At 44.7% G+C, this 24016-nt stretch overlaps 1 protein-coding gene across 10 annotated transcripts in view; it reads right to left on the bottom strand.

Annotated features, from left to right (window-relative positions):
- The window catches only part of zmiz1a (zinc finger, MIZ-type containing 1a), a 418554-nt gene that overhangs the window by 117132 nt on the left and 277406 nt on the right, over positions 1-24016 (bottom strand). For all 10 annotated transcript variants that reach the window (XM_073025599.1, XM_073025597.1, XM_073025596.1 and 7 more), the window contains exon 5: positions 20686-20791. In XM_073025599.1, the coding sequence (XP_072881700.1) occupies positions 20686-20791 (106 nt within the window). The remainder of the gene's footprint in view (positions 1-20685; positions 20792-24016) is intronic.

Genomic DNA, 24016 nt, shown 5'->3' with positions numbered 1-24016 from the left:
GTTATTAACAGAGGATTTAGATGCTTTCTTTTAATAGCTAAGGCAGAGAATTAAAGAGCAGGGAGGTTATTTTAGGCTTGGAGGTGAAATGTAAAAGGAAAATATATAGTAAATGGCTGGATAATCAAGAGCAATGATGTATAGAGGGACGTTGGGGTGCAAGTCTATAACTTCCTGAAAGTGGCATCACAAGTATATAGGATGGCAAAGAATACGTAGGGAGGCATTGAAGTTTTATGGCATGCTTGCCTTTGTCAGTCATGTTGTAGTTGTATAAAAAAAACATTTATACACATTTAGAGCATTGTGTGCTGTCCCTGATTATTCTTTACAAGAGGGATGTGCAGAGGGGGCAGCAAAGATTGACCAGGATGCTGTTGGATAAGAGAGCGTTAGCTATAAGGAGAGGTTGGACACACCTAGATTATTTTCTCTGGAGCACTGGAGGCTGAGGGGATTCCTGATAGAATTTTATAAAATTTTGAGAAGCAGAAATGGAGTAGACTGTCTTTTTTCCCAGGATGTAAATGTCAAATTTAGATGTCAAGCATATCTTTAAGCTGAGTTAGGAAAGTCTAAAGGAAATTTGCGAGTCAAGATTTTACCTCGAGAGTGCTAGGTCCCTGATACATGCTACCAGAGAAGGAGTGGAGACAGATAACATCAATATTTAAGATGCAACACACCAATTGCTGGAGAAACTCAGCAGATCAAGCAGCATCTGTGGAGGGGAATGAACAGTTAATGTTACGGGCCAAGACCTTTCATAAGGACAAGTAGTGTTCATGGCCTGTTTGGAAATCTGACAGCAGAGGCCATGTCCGGGATGGCGAGGGGTCCTCAATTTTATTTATTTATTCATTTAGAGGTACATCACAGCACAGGCCCTTCCAGCCCAACGTGCTGCTCCGCCCAGCAATGCACCGATTTAATCCTAGCCTAATCACAGGAAAGCTTACAATGACCGATTAACCTGTACCTCTTTGGCATGTGGGAGGAAAACGGAGCACCTGGAGGAAACCCACGCGTACACGGGAAGAACGTATAAACTTTCTTACAGAGGACATCATAATTGAAATCTGATGCACTGAGCTGCATTAGTGTCACACTAACCACTCTGCCACCAAGGTGCCTCAGTGATGATACCACCTTCTTGCAGCATTGCCTATTGAAGATGTTCTTGACGGACATCTTCTGTGAATCCTGGAGCCCGGTATTAACACCATACAATGACCGCACCTAAGGTGCTCCTTGTACGTTGACTTTAAGAGCAAACAAGCATGGTCAGATCATCATGGCTGCTCAGCTTTTCCAAAATACCCCAGCGGGAGCACAGAGTGAGAACAGACCTGAGGTTTGATCAGCTTAAGTGAGAGGCTGAATTGGAAAAGTCTGGTATTAGCCGAACTGAGGCAGCAGTGAACGGGCCTGAGCGCATATTGAAGCAGCAGGGCCCAGGTCCGAGAGCAAGAAATGACCCGGAGCGTGGACAGTTTAAGTTCTGGGCGAGATTGAAAAAGTCAGGGTGTTAGGGCCAGAGGTGAGGAATGTATGGCTGGAGGGGATATAGGCTGAATGCAGGAATTTGGGATTATCTGGGTGGGTATCATGGTTAGCATGTACTCGTTGGGCCAAAGGGCCTGTATCCCTGCTGCATTGCTCAGTTTATGACTCTACAAATCTGATGAAGGGTTTTGGCCCAAATTGTCAACAGCTGATTCCCCTCCATCGATGATGCTTGACATGTTGAGTTCCTCCAGCATTTTGTGTGTGTTCTCAATTTCTCCAGCATCTGCAGAGTCTCTTGTGTTTATGACATTCTCACTCCTGGTTAAGTGGGGGCACTAAGAAATAAGCCCTCCCCATCACTGAGAGCTTTTACAGGAAGCACTGGATCAAGAAGGCGATATCCATCATCGTGGATCATAGCAGGAGGCATCTATCATCGTTGAAACTATCGAATATTGAAAGGTCTACTATAGGTGCAGTGGGGATGTGGAGAGGACATTTTCTACAGTGAGGTGTCCAGGACCAGAGGGCACAGCCTCAGAATACAAGGATGTCCCTTTAGAACAGAGGTGAGGAAGAATTTCTTTAGCCAGAGGAATTTATTGTCACAGACAGCTGTGGAGGCCATGTCATTGGGTATATCTAAAGCTGCGTTTGATAGGTTTGTGATTAGTCAGGGTGCCAAAGGTTATGGGGAGAAGGCAGAAAAATGGGTTTAAGAGGAATGATAATCAGTCATGATTGAATGGTGGAGCAGACCCGATGAGCTGACTGGCCTAATTCCATACCTACGTCTGATGGTCTTATTAAAGCCGGCATGGACAGGAATATGGAGCTCCAACACTGAGATAAGCAGTGGGAATTTCTACATTAGGGGCTCTACCATTAGTCTGATCAACTTTTACAAGGCACGCAAGCGCGCGGCGCACACACACACACACACACACACACACACACACACACACACACACACACACACACACACACACACACACACACACACACACACACACACACACACACACACACTCTCTCTCTCTCTCTCTCTCTCTCTCTCTCTCTCCCACAATACAAACTTCATAAACAGCTGTCAACTGTACTGTTCACCATTTACTTCTGCTGTGCACTATGTGCATTTTGAATTACATTTTTGTTTTCTGTGCTCTGTGTGATATATGTTTTGTGGGTGCACAGTGGTCCAGAGGAACTTTGTTTTGTTTGGTTGAGATATGGATTGTCAGATGACAATACACTTGATGGTAATAAACTTGAACTTGAACAGAGATCATGGTCAATACTGTTTAAGTTTATGCTGTACCTTCCCCCCCCCCCCCCGCTTGGCCTGTCGATATGTGGAACCATTGGTGAATTGGCTGTCAAGCCACTCCACGTCGGGAAGGGAATGCCTTTCATTCCTTGCTTTTAAAAACAGTTCAAATGCTGGCTGAGACAAGGCCGAGATGATGAATAAAATACTATCCCAATAGAAATAGCCATATCACTAGTCCATAAAATGCCCTCAAGCGGTTAAATTTGTCTGAGTCTCATTTAACAGAGAGCAATTTAAGATCAATTATCTCCTCTCCTCCCCCACCACCATCAGCTTCTCCCTTCAGGAATTCCTAGTGCCTGTGCACACAAGAACCTCCAGAACACTCCACTCTGACCTGCACAGGAAGAGCAATAATAAAGCGGTTTGCTTCGCAGTTGCTGCATGAGGAATGTACCACTTCTCGGCCGAGGGATGTAGCCCTCGATCTATTAAAAGCTGAGAGATGAGACAGAACTAGACGCCTGTCAGGGCTTTGATCTGTGATATTGGTGCCTCGCAGAGGAGACCCAGAGGTATCCAGAAATTCACAGGCCTCCATTTTGCCCAACATCCTGGCTACTGTATCAAGAAATCAAAGATTAGCTTTGTAAAAATCAACCCTATTTACGTGTGATTGCATGAACATCAAAATGTCTTACCTTGTTGCTGTCACGTAGGAGAGCAGGCACAGAAACAAATTAACTGACAAACCCCTTATTGCCAACACCATAGCCCAAGGACTGGTACACAGCACTTGCATGGCTCCTAAGATTTCAAGTGCTTTGTTTTCCCTCCTTTGCGAGTTAAGTTCAGTATTAACCCATTCATTGGCTCAACACTGCTGAGGTGGATTGAACTGTGTTCACTGCCTCTCGCACAGAGCTAGAGGCTCTGACTTGGGAACGGGATCCTTTGCTGGGATCTTCGGAATTGAAGCCTTGCTTAGCTAAGCTGGCAGAAATCCAGTGGTGCCACCGAATCGAGCCCAATCCTCCCATGATTCTGCGTTAATCAACACCAGCTCCATCGTGGGCACTAACCTCGCCTCCATTAAGGACATCGTCAATAGGCGATGCCTCAAGAAACTGGCAACCATCATTAAGGACCCTCACCCTCACCATCTAGGACATGCCCTCTTTTCATTACTACCATTAGGGAAGAGGTCCAGGAGCCTGAAGACGCACACCCAACATTTTAGTAAAAGCTTTTTCCCCTCTACCATTCAGAATGGACCATGATTCCATGAACACTACGTCATCTTTTGCTCTCTTTTTGCACTCATCGTCATTATGTGCCATGTCATATGATGTGGGAGATCATGTTCTATCCATGACCATGATTGCTCTTGGCAAATTTTTCTACAGAAATAGTTTGCCTTCACTTTCTACTGGGTAGTGTCTTTACAAGCCGGGTGATCCCAGCCATTATCAATACTCTTTAGAGATTGTCAGCCTGGCATCAGTGGTCGCATAACCAGAACTTGTGATGTGCACCAGCTGCTCATACGACCATCCACCAGCTGCTCCCATGGCTTCACGTGGCCCTGATCGGGGGCTAAGCAGGTGTTACACTTTGCCCAAAGGCCTGTAGGCCAGTGGAGGAACGGAGCGTGATACACCTCCTTTGGTAGCTGTATCTCCACCCCACTAATATTTAAAATACATTTCTTATCGTAACTTTTCATTTATTACACTCTACTACTGCTGCAAAACAACGAAGTTCATTACATATGTCATTGATAATAAACCTGATTCTGATTCTAAACACTCATGACCGACTTTCAGAGTAATGGCAATCCAGCTGCCGAATGTTGCTTGGACCAATTACTTGCTTGGATCATCAGGTAGTTAGTCCAAGTCAGATAATCTCTCAAACAGGAGTTCCTTTCCACGGGCAGAACAGAAGTCTGTGACATATTGTCTGCGAGTTACTTCACACTGTGGCCCTGGTATTTGGAGAGTACACTGGATTCCAGTTAATTGGGGCATCACTTTGTTGGAACAGCCACTCATTTGGCAAGAAATACGCAGTAAGACAGTTCAGAACCGTTTTGCTCACAGTAGTTTCAAGCATTCAGGCTTGGAAATGCCAGAATGGCCACTAGACATTATGGAGCGAACAGTTTAAACAAAATGTCAATTGTGTGTGCTTATATTATCCATTTGGGCTGATGGACATTGATTCAAAAAACAGTGATATTTGATAAACACACACAAAATGCTAGAGGAACTCAGCAGGCTAGGCAATGTCTATGGAAAAAAGTACCGTCTGCAGTTTTTCTCTTGCTTGTGATTTTTTGATAATTTAGTTTTTTTTCAATTTTGACTTTATGCAGGAAGATAATGAAGACAGTCTTATCTGCACAAAATTTCTGCTGATTTTGTTCATTTACAGTCAATGAAAAGAACATAGCAGTGTACACTATCGATAACTATTAGGAACACAGTTTTCTAATACTGTAGTAGCATTGGTAGTGTTCAAATTTGTTCTCTATTTCATTTAAATATATAATTTGTTATTCAGTTTGTCTCTTTTATACCTTTTAACTATTTCTATGAAACTTCAGCATATTGGGGCAGTTGCTTAATTACTGGTCCTGATATGTTCTGATTAACCAAAATCCACTCTATTTGGAAGCAGGGATAAATTGCAGAAAGGGCAGATTAACCCATCTCTCTGCATGTTGGCAAAGAAGAACTTCCTGACTTAATCCTCGTGTCCGTGATAATAAACTGGATTTGTCTTGAATGGGCAAACACAAGGAAATCTGCAAATGCTGGAAATTCAGCAACACACACAATGAGCCCAAAACGTCAACTGTACTTCTTCCTATAGATGCTGCCTGGCCTGCTGCGTTCCACCAGCATTTTGTGTGTGTTGCTTGTCTTGAATGGGGCTGCTGTGGGGTCTGTTTGCCCCATCCATCTAGAGCAGAATGAACAATCGAGATCTGCGACACAGACGCTGCAGATGCTGATAATCTTGAGCAACACATACAAGATACTGGAGGAACTCAGCAGGTCAGGCAGCATCTATGGACAGGAATAAACAGTTGACGTTTTGGGATGAGAACTACTCGCACCTCTCCCACACTGAGCGCATGCAACAGTGAGGCAGCTCCACGGCTCGGCAGCCCCTCAGCTGATGCTGGTTCTCCACTGACACCCCAAGTCTCATTCTTTAACAACCCCCATGTTCATTAGCTATAGCTCGCCACTATCTCCTAACAGAAATGAAGGAGAGGAAATAAATGCTGGCCTAAATATGATGTGAAAATGAAAAAAAAAGTTCCTTCTCCCTTTTATAGATAAGAATCTCCTTAAACGCACATGTTCCATGTTTTCACCACACCATTTACCAGAGACCACCTTGCCTTTATGAACCTGACTGCCAAATATTGTGATCAAAAAGATAAAGATTAGCTTTATTTGTCACAAATACAAAGAAGCGTGCAGTGAGATGTGTTGTTTGTGTCAAATCAAATCAGTGACAACTGCGCTGTGAGCAGACTGCAAGGGTCACCATACTTCAGATGTCAACGTAGCCTGCCCACAACTCACTAACCCTGACCTGTATGTCTTTGGAAACCGGAGCACTTGGAGAAAGGTCACAGGCAGAATTTATGAACTCCTTACAGATAGTGGCAGAAATTGAGCCTCCATTGGAGATCACTGGTGTTGTAAAATGATGCACAAACCTCTGCCTACAATTCATTAATCCTAACCTGCACACCTTTGGAATTTGGGAGGAAATTGTAGAACCTGGAGAAAACCAACGCGATCATGGAGAGAAAGTGCAACTTCCATACAGACAGAGGCAGGAGTTGAACCCTGATTGGTTGTCTGGAATAGCACCGAGAATTGAAGGCCATATATATTAGGGGTAGCATAGTATTGCAGCAGTTAGTGTAATGTTATAATAGTGCTAGTGACCCAGCTTGAATTTCCACTGCTATCTGTAAGGAGTTTTTATGTTAATTTCCTTCAGTTTCCTTCCACATTCTGGAGGGTTAGGGTTAGCAAGCTGCGGGCATGCGATACTGGCAGTGGAAGGGTGGTGACACTTGCGGGCTGGCCCCAGCACGTGTTCAGACTGAGTCGGTTGCTGACGCAAAAGACGCATTTCACTGTATGTTGCGCTGTTTCCGTGCACATGTGACAAATAAAGCTAATCTTGAATCTATCGTTGAGATTGCATCAAGCGAAAGGGAATGATTATGACTTATCATCAAGCCAGCCATCTGCTTTCTCAGGTGCCACCTGGCATGGGTTAGGGTTTGTAAGCTGTGGGCATGCAGTGTTGGCAGTGGATACACTTGCAGGTTCCCCATAGCACGTTCAGACTGAGTTGGTTGTTTGAGATGAGAAGGTGTAGTTGGGGAAGTCACATTAAGAGGCAGGATATTCACAATGGACCATCATTCTGTGATTTACCACGAGACCACATCGAGTCCTCTCAGCCACTCCATTATGGTTTAAGTTATTATCCCTCTCAACCCCACACTCCTGCCTTCTCTCCAAAATCCCTGACACCCTTACTGATCAAGAACCTACCAACCTCTGCTTTAAATGTACCCAAAGACTTGGCCTCCACAGCTGTTGGTCTCAATGAATTCCACAGATTGGCAAGTACAGTTCAGAGAAGTGAGTGTCTGTACAGATGGAGGAGGGGGAGGAGGTACTGCAGGGTTTGGGTGGGGGAAACAGTGGGATGAGGGGACGAATGCCCTGACGGCACGAATTTGAATAGCAGAGGTGATGGGCTGCAGGCAGAAGCTGGTGGAGATTCATAAAGCACCCATCGGGATAGGTCATGCTGGAACCTGATTAGACCATGCAGAGCATGCTAGAAAGAGGGGGTTCTCATTGAAACTTATTGAATATTGAAAACCTAGACAGAGTGAACATGGAGAGGATGCTTCCTAAAGTGGGGCAGCCCAGGACCAGAGGGCACAGACTCAGAATGGAAGGATGACACTTTAGAACTGAGATGAGGAGGAATTTCTTTAGCCAGAGGGCGGTGAAGCTGTGGAACTCATTGCCACAGACAGCTGTGGAGGCTGGGTCATTGGGTATATTTAAAGTGGAGTTCGATAGGTTGTGGATTAGCCAAGGCATGAAAGGGTTGCAAGAGATTGGGGTTGAGAGGGTTAATACATCAGCCCTGATGGTGGAGCAGACTCAAAGGGCTGATTGGCTTAATTCCTCTCTTATGTTTGACAGCATTATAGAATTTTCATGTGCAAATAAAAACAGTCCCATCAGGAAGGGGCTGATGCACGACAGGGAGAGTCTAATGTTTGCACAAGTTCCGAGTATTCTAAACCAGAAGGGAAACTGGCCCTTCAGCCCAACTAGCCTATACAGAACCAGGATGCCCATCCAAAGTGAAATAAGAGTGAGCTTCATCACTTTTAGAGGCAGAGTTATGGGATGGGATGGGGACAAAGAGATGGGGGAAGCAGTGACTTCGTGGGATAACCATCTGAATGTTCTTTGTCCTCGGTGACAATGTGAGCTAACCCTGTAAATCCTCCAGCTGAGACAATTTTGCACAGGCTTTAATTCCCACACCACCTCCAGTGGAAGTCCAGTGGGGATCGGGAATTAATGAATTTTCAGATGTCATCTGCAGAATCTCTTGTGAACACTTATGTGAAGCAACAAGAAAGAGTACTTCTGAAACACAAGGAATTCTGTAGATGCTGGAAATCTAGAGTAACACATAAAATGTTGGAAGAACTTAGATCAGGCAGCATCTATGAAGTGTCCTGATGAAGGGTCTCAGCCTGAAACATCGACTGTTTATTCCTCTCCATAGACACTGCCTGACCTGCCCTGTTCCTCCAGCATTTAATGAAGAGTACTTTCCTTGTCAACTTTTAAAGATGACTGGAAATTATCAAAGGTAAGGAAAAATTCAAACAGCAGTTCACAATGGATATACATAAAATATTGACAGCAACCTTTCAGTGATCCTAAAACAAGAAACCACCTTCAAAGTTTGGCACAACCCTCATATTTTTGCTTGCCATAATCTGGAACTTCAACATCAGTCCTGCTTAACAACACAAAGGCACCCGATTAATTTTACCAGACCAAAACCCACTTGTATTTTTTAAGAAGAAAACTTCTCAGAGTTTCTAAAAGATTAAGCAGAAACAATGCAAAAATCATCACTTAAAAATCAGACTTTTACTCTAACAGAAGAAGGAAAGAAATATCTTATGCAAACCTGTCAGCTTTATCGTTTCCTACAGATAAAAATGAAGTCTGTAAAATCTACTGAATGAAACACAGGCCCAACAGGAAATGGTACGGGCCACATAAGTTTACATCATGTAAATGTGGTTTTCCTCTGTGAACAGTATTTTTTAATGGAGTCCGTAAGCTGCTAAATTCCTTTCTGCAATTATCAGCTTTGGCTTTGGAAGCAAGATCTCACCCCAGCAAAAGCACAGTGTTCAGATTCCACCAGCATACAGCAATAACTGGCATTTATGGCTTTTCTTTCTGATTGCAGAAAAATTCAAAATTCAGGATTGTTTAATACCATTTACAGTGCACAAGGGTAAAGAAGAGTGAAATAATGGAGAGTGAAATAATCGTCACTCCAGATCTGATGCAGCAAAATGAAACTATAGACAAAGAACACAATAATAAAAAAACATGCAATAAATATAAATACGTAGGACAGTTTATATACATAGATTGATTGTACGTCCACAGTGTCTGTACATAAGGTGACTGACCGGAAATGATAAAAGTATTGGTGTTGGGTATGTGGAGGGGTGGGTTAGTGGGTGGAGGTGTTGATCAGTCTTACTGCTTGGGGTAAGTAACTGTCTTTGAGTCTGGTGGTCCTGGCGTGGATGCTATGTAGCCTCCTCCCTGTTGGGAGTGGGACAAACGGTCCATGAGCAGGGTGGGTGGGACCCTTCATGATGTTACTGGCCCTTTTCTGGCACCTTTCTGTATATATGAACACATTCTGGCATCTATTTGTGTTCTGGGAGAGGGAGCCAAAGAATGGGGTCAGAAAGGGAGGTTCTGAGAGAGGATTCTGGGGGTTATCACCTCGTCCTGACTGCTCTTGTCTTTACGCATCGGAGTCTTTTGCCTGATGTAGAAAGTCAAAAAGGATGCCGGGTGGATGGGTGGGATCGTTAATAATACTAAGGGCCCTGCAGATGCAGTGCTCTTGATAAATGTCCCCAATGGAGACCCTATGATCGCCCCCAGCCGTTCAAACAGTCCTTTGTAGGAACTTCCAGTCAGATGAGCTGCTGCTTCCGTATCAGATGGAGATGCAGCTTGTCAGGACGATCTCAATGGTGCTCCTGTAAAATTCACTCAAGATGGAGTTTCAGTCCCACTCTTATAACACCATCGAACAGGTTCCCTTGTACGATTAGACAGACCTCACAACCTAACTTGCTGTGACCTTGCACCTTATTGCTTGTCTGCACTGTACTCTCTCTGTAACTGTAACACTTTATTCTGCCCTCTGAATACTTTAATGCAATGGTCTGTGTGGACAGCATGCAAGATGAGGTTTTCACCGCACCTTGGTACATGTGACACTATAAACTACTAATAAAACTGTAATAAGATGAGGCTGAAGGCATTGCTGCAGAATATTTGATGGATTTAATGGCCTCCTTCAGTGCCAGAACAGCCCCAGGAGTCTACAAATAATGTCCTTCTCTTCCTGTTATTTACACAGCCCCACACCAGCAGCAGTGATCTGCCAGTGTTCTTTTGAAGTCAAACGAGCTGCATTTTGAGGCCCAGTCGATACTCGACTGACCCGCCCCTTGGTGGCAAATCTATGCCCAGCCCTTGGGCTGCCCTGAGCCCTCTTGAGTTTCCTCAGACCCTGCGCCACCATCTGTTCCGTCAGAAGGCTCAGTGCCGTCGCTGCCAACGTGTGATTGGTTTAACAGTCTCCCCGGCAACCGCACAACCTCATCTTCACCAGGCGATCTGCCCCTCAGGGCCTTCACTCGAATACTGACAACAGCATTTGCAGCTTGTGCCTGTTTCCTTTATAGCAAAACCATATGTTGGGCCTCCTCGAATAGTGAATGCCCTACCCTGGCCCCTGGCAAAGACAAGGAGCTTGAAAATACAAGGAACATTCTTGCGTCAATGACCACAGGAATTCCGTTAACCATTTCAGCTCTCCCCTGTCTACACATAGAAAGAGCAAAAACAAAAGTCTCGGAAGCGACCCCGGCACCCCCACCTTGAGGCAAAATAATGACTAATCCTGCAGACTCCCTAGATTTCACCCCCCCCAGGGTTTTCCAATCATTAATGGATGTTATTGAATCTCCAGGGAGTCTGGATGGGAGATGCTAGCTTCAAGTTATAAGGTTAGCTTTATTTGTCACGTATACATTGGGTATAAGGGTGGAGGAGCATTTCTGCCAAAGGAGGTGTAAGGCACTCCTTTCCTCCGCTAGACCGTAGGTCACCCGGGGGCAAAGTGACCCTGATCAGGGTCATGTGAAGGCATGGAGCAGATGGTGGATGATCATATGAGCAGCCAGTGCACATCACAAGCCCTGGTTATACGACCACTGACATCAGGCAGACAAGCTCTAAAGAGTTTTGATAATGGCTGGGGGTTGTGGGGGGGTCACCCATCTTGTAAAGACACTGCCCAAACTACTTCTGTAGAAAATTTGCCAAGAACAATCATGGTCGTGGAAAGACCATGATCGCCCACGTCATACGACATGGCTCATTACGATGACGGTGACAATGTAACGTAGAATGAAATACATCGCTTTTGCATCAATGAGCAACACAGCCGGAAGGTGTGCTGGGGGCAGTCCGCAAGTGTTGCTGTGGTTCTGGTGTCAGCGTAGACTGCCCAACGCTGAAACCCACAAAGCCTGCTCTTACACACACGCTTACAGGGAAAAAAAAGTTTTGACTCACAGTGATGCTGCACATCAGGACTAGTTAAAGTACTGGAATTAATTCAGAAATTATTAAATGATTAAATAACTCAGAAACCATTCAGAAATTATTCCTATTCTCACTAGTTGGAAAGGATCCACACTGCATTGCCAAATGAAATAATTAAAATTTAAAGATTAGATCTGTCACAAGTCCATCAAAACATACAGAGAAATATGTTGTTTTTGTCACAAATATGCAGAGGATAACCTGCCTGTGTCGCCAACACAGGATCCCAGAACTGACTAACCCTAAAACTTGGTCTTTGGAATGTGGGAGGAAACTGGGATAGCCAGAGGAAAGCCACGCAGTACGGGACAGAATGTACAAACTCCTTACAGACAGCGGCACTGTAATAGCGTTTTGCTAACCATTAATCATTTTAGTCGGGGAGGGGGGTAGAATAGTGGGTGGAGGGGCTGGGAGAATAGTGGGGGGAGGATTGGGATTTTATAGTCTCATTTAGTTGGGGAAGGGGAGGGATGGTGTATGCAGAAGCGGGGGCAAGGGGTCTCAATGATCAAGGAATAGGTCTCAATGATCATTAAAATGCCAAAGCAATATTAATATTATCATAGGCTACAACAGGATATTGTCATAGGTGTTGTCATCGATTACAGCAGGACATTGATCAGATGCAGAGCTGGGCTAGCTGAGGTTTAATCCGGAAAAATGTGAAGTGATTCACTTTGGAAGGTGAAACTTGAAGGCAAAAAATACAAGATTAATGGAAGAATTCTTAGTAGTCAGGAGCAACTGAGGGATCTTGAGGTCTACGTCCAAAGATACCTCAAAAATACATCGCAAGCTGATGGGGTGGTTAAGAAGGTTTATGATGCGTTGACCTTTCGTGGTCAGGGGATTGAGTTCAAGGGCTGTGAGGTAATGTTGCAGCTCTATAAAACTCTGGTTTGATCACACTGGTTTGATTGTGTTCAGATCTGGTTGCTTCATTACACGAAGGATGTGGAAGCTTTAGAGAGGGTGCAGATGAGGTTTACTAGGATGCTGCCTGGATTAGAGAGTATGTCTTATGAGGATGGGTTGAGCGAGCTAGGACTTTTCTCTTTGGAACGAAGAAGGATGAGAGATAATTTGATTGAGATGTACAAGATGATAAGGGGCACAGATCAAATGGACAGCCAGGAACTTTTTCCTAGGGTGGAAATGGCTAATATGAGGGGACAAGATTTTCAAGTGATTGGGGGGAAAGTATAGAGAAGAGTGTCAAAAACTTTTTTTTTTACAGAGAATGTGGTGGTACATGGAATGCTTTGCCAGGAGTGGTGGTAGAGACAGAAACATTAGGGATACTTGAGAGACATGGATGATAGTTATGGGGGAAGGAAAGGGTTAGATTAATGATGGAATAGGTTTGAAGATTGGTACAACATTAGGGGCTGAAGGGGCTGTACCGTGCTATAATGTTCTATCTAAGAGCTCCAGTTCATCAGAGCCCAAACAACCCTAACCGGGGGGGGGGGGGCAGTACCTTTCACTCCGAAGTTCAAAGTACAAATTAAATGTTAATAAAAACCACAGTTAATACATCTTTGATCGCTCATCAATGAAATAAACAGCCCCTCACAATCTTATTCGTCGAGCGAATGAACTGACACAGAATGAGCAACCTTTGTTACTTGAGAACAGTCCTCAGTGTCACAATGACATCATGCAGGCAACACCGTCTGCCTAATGAGAAACAGGGCACTCTGGTTAAGGACTCGGCTGTTAAGTGCTTGTGCCTCCTGGCTTGGAATTGCCTGCAGTGGCAGGATTGGGAGTCCCATTGCGAAGCTTACAAACAATGCTGAGGAGTTGCAGTCACCAGGGCAGTCACTGATTATGAACAGGAGCACTAAGAGAAGAACTATCACTGAAAAGAGGCTTAACTCCAGTACTGATTAAATAGGCTTAACAGATTGCTTCTGTGCTGTGAAGATCAATCAGAGCAAGTGTGACACACTAAGATTTCCTGGATTACTTTACTGTCCTTAAGGAAGGCCATTAGAAAGAGTTGCAGAATTAGGCCATTCAGCCCATTGAATCTGCTCCACCATTCCATCACGGCTGATTTATTTTTCTCTCTTAACTCTATTCTCACAAACTTCTACAGATGGAGAACATTCTAACTGGCTGCATCACCATCTGGTATGGGGGTGGGGGTGCTACTGCACAGGATTGACATAAGCTGCAGAGAGTTGTAAACTCAGTCAGTTCCATCATGGACGTTAGCCTCAGTAGTATCCAGGACATCTTCAGGGAGCAGTGCCTCAGAAAGGCAGTGTCCATCACTAAGGACCCCCATCACCCAGGACATGGCCCTGTTCTCAATGCTACTGTCAGGAAGGAGGTACTGATTCCTGAAAGGGAACAGCTTCTTCCCCTCTGCCATCCGATTTCTGAATGGACATCGGACTCAATTGCATCGTACTGCTGCTGCAAAGTCAACAAATTTCACAATATAGGCCGTTGATATGAAATCTGATTCTGATTCTGCCTTCTCCCCATAACCTTTGCTGCCCTTCATTGATCAAGTACCAAGCAACCTCGTCCTTAAATATACCCAATGACTTGGCCTCCACAGCCGTCTGTGACATTGGCTAAAGAAACTCCTGCACATCTCTGTTCTAAAGGGTTGACATTTTATCCCGAGGCTGAGTCCTTTGGTTTCAGACTTTCCTACCACTGGAAACATCTTCTGCACTGATGAAGGGTATCAGTCTGAAAGATTGTCTGTTTATTTCCCTTTATAGATGCTGACTGCTCTGCTGGGGTTCTCCAGCATTTTGTGTGCGTTGCTCAAGATTGCCAGCATCTGCAGAATCTCTTGTGCTTACGATTCTCCACATCCGCTCTATCCAGGCCTTTCAATATTTGGTAGATTTCAGTGAGAGTCCCCCCCCCATTTTTCTAAACTCCAGAAAGGATGTTCAAAATCCCAGGAATCTGACGTTGCCCATCAGTGATCCGATTCGCCGCCAGCACCATGGTTACTTCCTCAGGAATGGTGTGGGGGAATGGCGGGAGTCACCTGCGGTTGAGTTTGTCTATAGGGAATGGGGATTCACGATCTTCTGGAGTGATGGATTGTTACATGCATCAGGTACTGGCAGCCAGCAAGGGACCATTGGCTCCATTGGGTAGAACTTCACTGATGCGAGAAGTTTAAGGAGCTAGATCATGATCTGACCCATCCACATAGGAGCAGAATTAGGCCATTCGACCCACAGAGTCCACTCCACCATGGCTGATTTATTTTCCCTCTCAACCCCATTCTGCTTTCTCCCCATAACCTTTGACGCCCTTGCCCATCAAAAACCTATCAACCTCCGCTTTAAATGGATGCAATGACTTGCCTTTCACAGCTGTTTCTGGCAATGAATTTCACAGATCATGATCTAAAGGTTAGGTTAATCTTAGAGTGGGTTAAAAGATCGGCATAACATCATATGCTACAGGGCTGTCCTGTGTTGGAGTCTTCTATGTTCTATGTTCTACGTTCAAGCATTGCCCATAAACAGGTCAGTCTCATGACCACTCAAAAAGCATTGGCAATTTAATGATGAATATGACAGGGAGTGTTAAAAAGTAACACTATTGATTAAGGTAACAGTTTGTCAGATTTGACAAACTTTAATTGTCATTTTCATTGCAGTTTATCAAACAATTATTTGCTTGTATTTTAAGTAGCCTTTATATACCTAACAGTTTACTATGTCTCTAGTGGCTATACACAAAGTATAAATCTAAAGCTCCCTCATCTCCCACCACTCTATCTGGGATAGGATTCCCTTGGTCCTCACCTACCACCCCCCCATCAACCCCTGCGTACAGCACATAATTCTCCCAAACTTCTGCCATCTCCAAGATCCTACCACCAAGCACATCATCCCCTCCCCCCCACTTTCTGTTTTCCGCAGGGATCACTCCCTATGCGACTCCCTTGTCCATTCATTCCTCCCCCCTTATCTCCCTCTTATCCTTGCAAGCGGAACAAGTGCTACACCTGCCCCTACACCTCCTCCCTCACTACCATTCAGGGCCCCAAACAGTCCTTCCAGGTGAGGCAACACTTCACCTTTGAGTCTGTTGGGGTCATATACAGTGTCCAGTGCTCCCAGTGTGACCTCCTGTATATCAGAGAGACCCGACCTAGATTGGGAGACTGCATTGCCAAGTACCTATACTCCGTCCGCCAGAAAAAGCGGGATCTCCCAGTGGCCACCCATTTTAATTCCACTTCCCATTCCCATTCCAGTATGTCCATCCATGGCCTCCTCCACTGTTGTGATGAGGCCACACTTAGGTTGGAGGAACGACCCTTATATTCTGTTTGGGCAGCCTCCAACCTGATGAACATAGATTTCTCAAACTTCTGGTAATGCCCCCAACCCCCCGCATTCACCATTTCCCATCCCCTTTTCCCTCTTTCACCTTACCTCCTTGCCCACTCATCACCTCCTTCTGGTGCTCATCCCTCTTCTTCTTTCTTTCATGGCCTTCTGTATCTTTCACCAATCAACTTCCCACCTCTTTACCTCATCCCTCCCCCTTCAGGTTTCACCTATCACCTAGTGTTTCTCTCTTCCCTCCCCCCACCTTTCAAATCTACTCCTCAGCTTTTCCTCTTCAGTCCTGCCGAAGGGCTTTTGGCCCGAAATATCGACTGTACTGTTTTCCATAGATGCAGCCTGGCCTGCTGAGTTCCTCCAGCATTTTGTGTGTGTTGCTCGGATTTCCAGCATCTGCAGTTTTTCTCTTGTTTATAATTCTAGAGCTTCTTTGTTCTTTCATTAAGTGGCTAGTATTTTCTCATTGATTAATTTCACGGTAGTATGGAATAAATATTTTCTAATTGGTTGTCTTTTATTTATGGAAATTTCTTATCCTTTGGGTATAAAAGTAGCTGTTTTATGCTAGGCACCATCTTTAGCTCCACTTTAAAACTGGTAAAACCCTGTCATTGATCTGTTCCTGTTCCCTTTGTTCTATCAACTCTTAATAAAACTATTGTGAAGCAACAATCCTGAAGAAGGATCTTGGCCCAAAATGTTGACAGTTAATTCATTTTCATGGATGCTGTCTGACCTGCTGAGTTCCTCCAGCATTTTGTGTGTGTTGCCTTGGATTTCCACCAAATTTGGATTTCAAACCATAGAACCATAGAACATTACAGCACAGAAACAGGCCTTTTGGCCCTTCTTGGCTGTGCCGAACCATTTTTCTGCCTAGTCCCACTGACCTGCACCTGGGCCATATCCCTCCAAACCCCTCTCATCCATGTACCTGTCCAAGTTTTTCTTAAATGTCAAAAGTGAGCCTGCATTCACCACTTCATCTGGCAGCTCATTCCACACTCCCACCACTCTCTGCGTGAAGAAGCCCCCCCCCCAATGTTCCCTTTAAACTTTTCCCTCTTCACTCTTAACCCATGACCTCTGTTTTTTTCCTCCCCTAGCCTCAGTGGAAAAAGCCTGCTTGCATTCACTCTATCTATACCCATCATAATTTTATACACCTCTATCAAATCAACCCTCATTCTCCTACGCTCCAGGGAATAAAGATCCTAACCTATTCAACCTTTCTCTGTAATTCAGTTTCTCAAGTCCCGGCAACATCCTTGTAAACCTTCTCTGCACTCTTTCAACCTTATTAATATCCTTCCTGTAATTAGGTGACCAAAATTGCACACAATATTCCAAATTCGGTCTCACCAATGTCTTATACAACCTCACCATTACATTCCAACTCTTATACTCAATACTTTGATTTATAAAGGCCAATGTACCAAAAGCTCTCTTTACGACCCTATCTACTTGTGATGCCACTTTTACGGAATTATGTATCTGTACTCCCAGATCCCTCTGTTCTACTGCACTCCTCAGTGCCCTACCATTTACCTTGTATGTTCTACCTTGGTTTGACCTTCCGAAGTGCAATACCTCACACTTGTCCGCATTAAACTCCATCTGCCATTTTTCTGCCCATTCCTCTAACTGGTCCAAATCCCTCTGCAAGCTTTGAAAACCTTCCTCACTGTCCACTACATCTCCAATCTTTGTATCATCATCAAATTTGCTGATCACACATTATCATCCAGATCATTGATATAGATGACAAATAACAATGGACCCAGCACTGATCCCTGTGGCACACCACTAGTCACAGGCCTCCACTCAGAGAAGCAATCCTCCACTACCACTCTCTGGCTTCTTCCATTGAGCCAATGTCTAAACCAATTTACTACCTCTCCATGTATACCTAGCAACTGAATCTTCCTAACTAACCTCCCATGCGGGACCTTGTCAAAGGCCTCACTGAAGTCCATGTATACAACATCCACTGCTTTCCCTTCTTCCAATTTCCTGGTAACTTCCTCGAAAAATTCTAATAGATTGGTTAAACATGACCTACCACGCACAAAGCCATGCTGACTTTTTCTAATAAGTCCCTGTCTATCCAAATACTTGTAGATCATATCTCTTAGTATTACTTCCAATAATTTACCTACTACCAATGTCAAACTTACTGGCCTATAATTTCCTGGCTTATTTTTTGAGCCTTTTTTAAACAACGGAACTACATGAGCTATCCTCCAATCCTCCGGCACCTGACCCGTAGATATCGACATTTTAAATATTTCTGCCAGGGCCCCTGCAATTTCAACACTAGTCTCCTTACGTTTACAATTTCTTACGTTTACAAGTTTTATGCCTCATTCCTGATGTCCAAAAGAACCTTGGATTTAAACAACAGAATCCAACAAGTTCCACTTCATCCGTGTACCTCTGGCAAAGCCACCCTATCATCTGAAACAAGAATTCATGACAAATGCCTTTCAATATACTCAACATAGTAATCAAATCAGCCAGCATTTTCAACACATAAGACAACAATCTGACATTCAAGAACTTCACAAGTAACATAACCAATGCTTATAAAAGTCAGATAGTACAACGGCTGCACTGAAAGATCTGGTTTTATTTTAATCATCTGCTGTGTTTGCATCTAATCTTGTTTCTCACCACAACATCTCCACATAGTTTTTTGCTTATCCCACATTTCCATTCACAGTGACAATCTTTGGTGATGCTCTCCAGTATTTACTTGATGTAGTCACATATCATGTTGTAGAGTCATAAAGTTACACAGCATGCAAACAGGCCCTTCAACCTAGGTAGCAATGGCTAAGAGGAAGTTTGCACTCAGGTGTCCCTTAAATAATTCATCTTGTGTGTAATTTTAAGGAGACAGGAGGAAAGTATAGGAGGGATGTCAGAGGTAGTTTGCTTACACAGAGAGTGGTGAGTGTGTGGAACACCCTGCCAGGGCTGGTGGTAGAGGCAGATGGATGATAGAAAAATGGAGGCATATGTGGGAGGGAAGGGTTAGATTGATCTTGGGGTAGGTTAAAATGTTGGCATAACATCGTGAGCCGAATGGGATGTATTGTGCTGTCATGTTCTGTGTTCTAATCCGTGGTTCCACCACAGGGTCTGAGATGGTTGGTTTCATGCATTCAACAGAGCCTGATCCAGCCCCCAGCAGTGACCATGTGGACACTTTCACTTTATGACTTGGATAAGCCACCAGGAAAGACTTGATGGAGAAATTCATTGACTGGAAAAAAAGCAGGGGGAACTGAGAGCATTTCTTTTCACACAGAGAGTGGTGGCTACGTGGAATGGGCTGCCAGAGGTGGTGGTGGAGACAGGTACAACTACAATGTTAAAAACACATTGAATAAGTAGCACACATCAAATGCTGGACCCAGTTGGTCAGGCAGCATCTATGGAGGGGAATAAAGAGTTAATGTTTAGGGCTGAGACCCTTCATTTGGATTAGAACCTGTTTGGCAAGATTTGGAGGGATATAGGCCAAAGGGGACTAACTCAGACAGGCACCTTTGTTGGTATGTGTGAATTGGGCCGATTGGCCAGTTTGCGTATGGTCTAACTCTATGGATCTATGAAATAATGAGTTTGTTTCTTTCTCCACAGATGCCACCTGCTCTACCTGCGTATTTCCAATATTGTTTGCTTTTGTTTAATCTCTCTCTAGACTAGGGGTTCCCAACCTGAGGTCCACGGACCCCTCGGTTAATGGTAGGGTCCATGGCATAAATAAGGTTGGGAATCCCTGTTCTAGACCCAAGTTAGGAGCTTCCCAGTGAGGTAAAATGAACCAGGCTTTTTCAAACAAGAAAAGACAACTTTAAGAGAGACACCCACATTTGACACTCTCCTTTGTGGGGTTATGTGAACTTGGTGTCAGCTCACGTTCAGAGTGCTGAGGCTTCACGGCAGCTCTCCAACTGGGACAGGTCCAAGCACTAAAAATGTGAGAGGTCATCCCAAAGACTTAGCTCTCCTGTGGTCCAAGATAAACAATAGGCCCAATGTATTGATTGTAGAATATGCAATCTGTCTTGCAACACACATACAATATCCTGTTCAACTCAACAACCATAACCACCGGCATTAACAAGCACTTCTCTCTCTCTCTCTCGCTTAAGCATTTTGATCCTCAAGGGTCTTATTGATGAAGTATCAGAGCACTGGCTGGTAGGATATATGGGGAGTTGGTTACTTCAGATACAACACAGGAAAACGGCCATGGTTGAACAGAGTGTAATCACTTTACAAAAGACAGAATTTGCATCTGTAGGAAAGCAGTGGGGGAGGGGGGTGGTGAGGAGGAAGAGTGGGGGGAGGAGAAGTTGAGGGAGGGAGGAGGAGTTGGGAGAAGGTGGTGTGTGGGGGAAGAGGAATGTGGGAAGAGGAGTGGGGGAGGAGGAGTGGGGGAAAGGAGGAGTGGGGGAAAGGAGGAGTGAGGGGGAAGAGGAGTTGGAATTACAGGAGACAGACACAAAAATTAGAAGCTTCTCCCTACCTGCAGACTTTGGCGTGAACTTGTCCCGGTTTGCAGCACACACAGCCAGCAGCCGGTATCCCAGGTCCAAATCGAACCCTTGCTGAGCTGCTACTCTGCTGACAACCTAAACCGGAAAGAAAACAGCACACCAGTCAACCCCTGGCAGACAGCAAGCACAAACAACAGGCAACGCGTGCCAGAAGGCACAGGACTACAGTCAAGTAGAGCAAACACGGTGACAGATGTTTTACAGCTTCCTCACATCTTTCCTTTGGCTGCTCTGCCTCCGTGCTTTATGCTGACACCAACTATCGGCTTGTTTCATAGAGGTGCGGGAGGAGTAGAAGATAGCTTTGGGCTTGCATCTCACATGGGCTGGGCTTACAGCCAACTCTAGCTGAGCACTCTCTCGTTTTCTCTTGGCAGGCCACCTTCGCTGGGTTTATCATTAACACATCATGCTCTAGGGTGGCCGCTTAATGGGTTCAGGCATTAATCTTTAGAGGCACTTTCTGCAGTGAAGGGTTTGTGCTGAGGCCATCCAGAAAGTAATTTCTCAGAGACCTGGTATCGCCGAAGACACTTGACCTGTTAGGTCCTGATCTTTGGGTCTCGGTTTTGATCAAATGCAACCCCCCCAGTCTTCAAGCTGAGATCACGAGTCTTCAAAGAAAGATCAGCATTAATTGGCTCAAATCAAATCAGCAAGGGCAGGCTGGGTAGCCTGCAAGTGTCACCACATTCCCGGTGCCAACATAGCATGCCCATAACTCACACCTCTGGAATATGGGAGGAAACCAGAGCACCCGGAGGAAATCTACGCAGTCACGGGGAGAGCATACAAACTCCTTACAGACTCTGATCGGTTTGCTGGTGCTGTAGAGCAGTGCTCTACAAGACTTTCTGAAAGACATGGTGGAAAAGTACACTATTTTCTGTCCTTAAAAACCTCAGGGATATATATACTTTAGTGATTGGATTGATCTTTGAGTCAGAGCTTTCATTCAGACTAAGACTGTAGTCCATGAACATGTGCCCCGGATCTGCTGTCCGTAGACTATTAGAATCTGCCCTTGGGCTCCGATCTAATTCGTCAATGCTAATAACTTCACTATTGTCTTAGCGTTATTGATCTCTGAACACACACACACACACACACACACACACACACACACACACACACACACACACACACACACACACACACACACACACACACACACACACACACACACACACACACACGCACACGCACAAACAGGCTTTTAAGTACACATTTCAATGACGTCAGTTTGTTTGTTTATTTAGAGATACAGCGCGGAACAGGCCCTGCTGCATACTGAGCTGCATCACCCAGCAACACCAGCCTAATCACAGGACAATTTAAACGATCAATTATCAGTACGCCTTTGGACTGCGGGAAGAATCCAGAGCACATGGAGGAAGCCCATGCGGTCACGGGGAGAATGTACAAACTCCTCACAGGTGGCGCTGGAAATGAAATCTGAACTCAACACTGTAGCACTGTGGCACTCAAAGTTAGGCAAAACATCTTCATGGATGGGTTAAAAGCAATGAGCTAGGAGGCCTATCAGAGAGAATTCAAATAAAGGTTGCTTGTCTGGTCTGGATGACCATCACTACCATCCTTGCTACACACTCCTTTCTTTCCCATAGGCCTTATGGTAAGAGGACAGCCCAGTAAATGGAACAAGCAGTTAGAAGCAGTGGTTGAGACAGGTACATTAACAATGTTCAGAAGGCACTTGTACAGGTACATAGATAGGAAAGGTTTAGAGCAGGGGTTCCCAACCACGGACCCCTTGCTTAGTGGTAGGAGTCTGTGGCATAGAAAAGGTTGATAATCTCAGGTTTAGAGGGATAAGCGTCATCTATGTGCAAATGTGACCAGCTTCGATGGACCAGATGGGCTAAAGACTCTATGATCCACAAGCTAAGATCAAGAGCACAGGAGGATTGTTGGGCTGCGTGGGCACAGAGTGAGGTGGGTAACCGGAGGGTGGGGAGATTGGGGTCTCAGTTGGAGAGCTTCACTCTAAATCAACAGCTTTCATATGTCATATACACGAGAAAGTCTGCTGATGCTGGAAACCAAAGCAATACCCACAAAATTCTGGAGGAGCTCAGCAGGTCAGGCAGCATCCATAGAAATGAATAAACAGTTAGACGTTTTGAGCCGAAACCCTTCTTCAGTTTTCAAATGTGCATTGTGCATCTAGATTTCTAAGTCATTACTCATCGCAACATCATTGATGTTGTTGGGAGCCAGCAATGACATTATACTCTTGGTGAGAACTTACTGTGCACAAGTATGCAGTTAAATTGCTACAGTATTTGGGACTAAACAGACAATGTTCTGGGTCAAGAATCTTCACTAGGACTGGAAAGGAACAGGGCAGAAGCCAGAATAAGAAGGTGAGTTGAGGGTGTTGCTGGCAGGTAATAAGTGAGACCGGGTAAGGGGGAAGGTGGGTGGGTGGAGGAAGGAGATGAGGTAAGAAGCTGGGGGAGGATGATAAGTGGAAGAGACTAAAGAATGAATCTATTAGGAGAGGTCAGTGGACCATGAGAGAAAGGGACGGAGGATGGGGACCAGATCAACAGGTGAGAAGAAGAGAAGAGGTGAGAGGGAAATAAATTACTACAAGTTGGAGAAATCAAAATGATGAAGAGTATTGGCCTGAAATATTGAGAGTTTATTCCCCTCCAGAGATACTGCCTGACCTGCTGAGTTCCTCCAGCATTTTGTGTGTGTTGCTCTGAATTTCCAGCATTCTGCAGAATCTCTTGTGCTTACTACAGGGTTCAAGCAGAAATCTGAGAAATGGAAGCAATTGATGCTTCCGTTTTCTACCCTCATTATGATAGTACTGTGATTTATACATGGTGGTCACATATTCCACTGTTCTAAAGAGTTTTGTGACTTCCCCTATTGGTAGAAGCTTTACACTTTACTTTGACATCTCCCCAGTTAAAATGTTACAGCATCACATGACCAAAAATACACAGGCATCATGAACAGCTTGCATTTCCAGCTCGGTAAATGACATGGCCATTATCCCATTTGCATTAGAAAATCCTAACAAGGAGAGTCTATATACGCATGCAACACTTTAATGGGGTTCTTGCAGCAAACAAAAGCTCAAGAGAAGAATAATTAGTTGCTGATGGTGATTGAGAATGACCAAGATGCTTAAGCCCAGCCATCCGATGATTTGACCAGCATCTAGAGTTCTGGACCATGGCTCCAGAGACCTACAAAGCAGCTGAATGAAATTCTGCAGACGAGCGATTCTGCAGATGCTGGGAATCCAAAGAAGCACACACA

The sequence above is a fragment of the Hemitrygon akajei genome, chromosome 21 (genome assembly GCF_048418815.1).
Source record: "Hemitrygon akajei chromosome 21, sHemAka1.3, whole genome shotgun sequence".
NCBI lineage: Eukaryota > Metazoa > Chordata > Chondrichthyes > Myliobatiformes > Dasyatidae > Hemitrygon > Hemitrygon akajei.
This window is presented reverse-complemented; position numbering and strand designations above follow the sequence as displayed.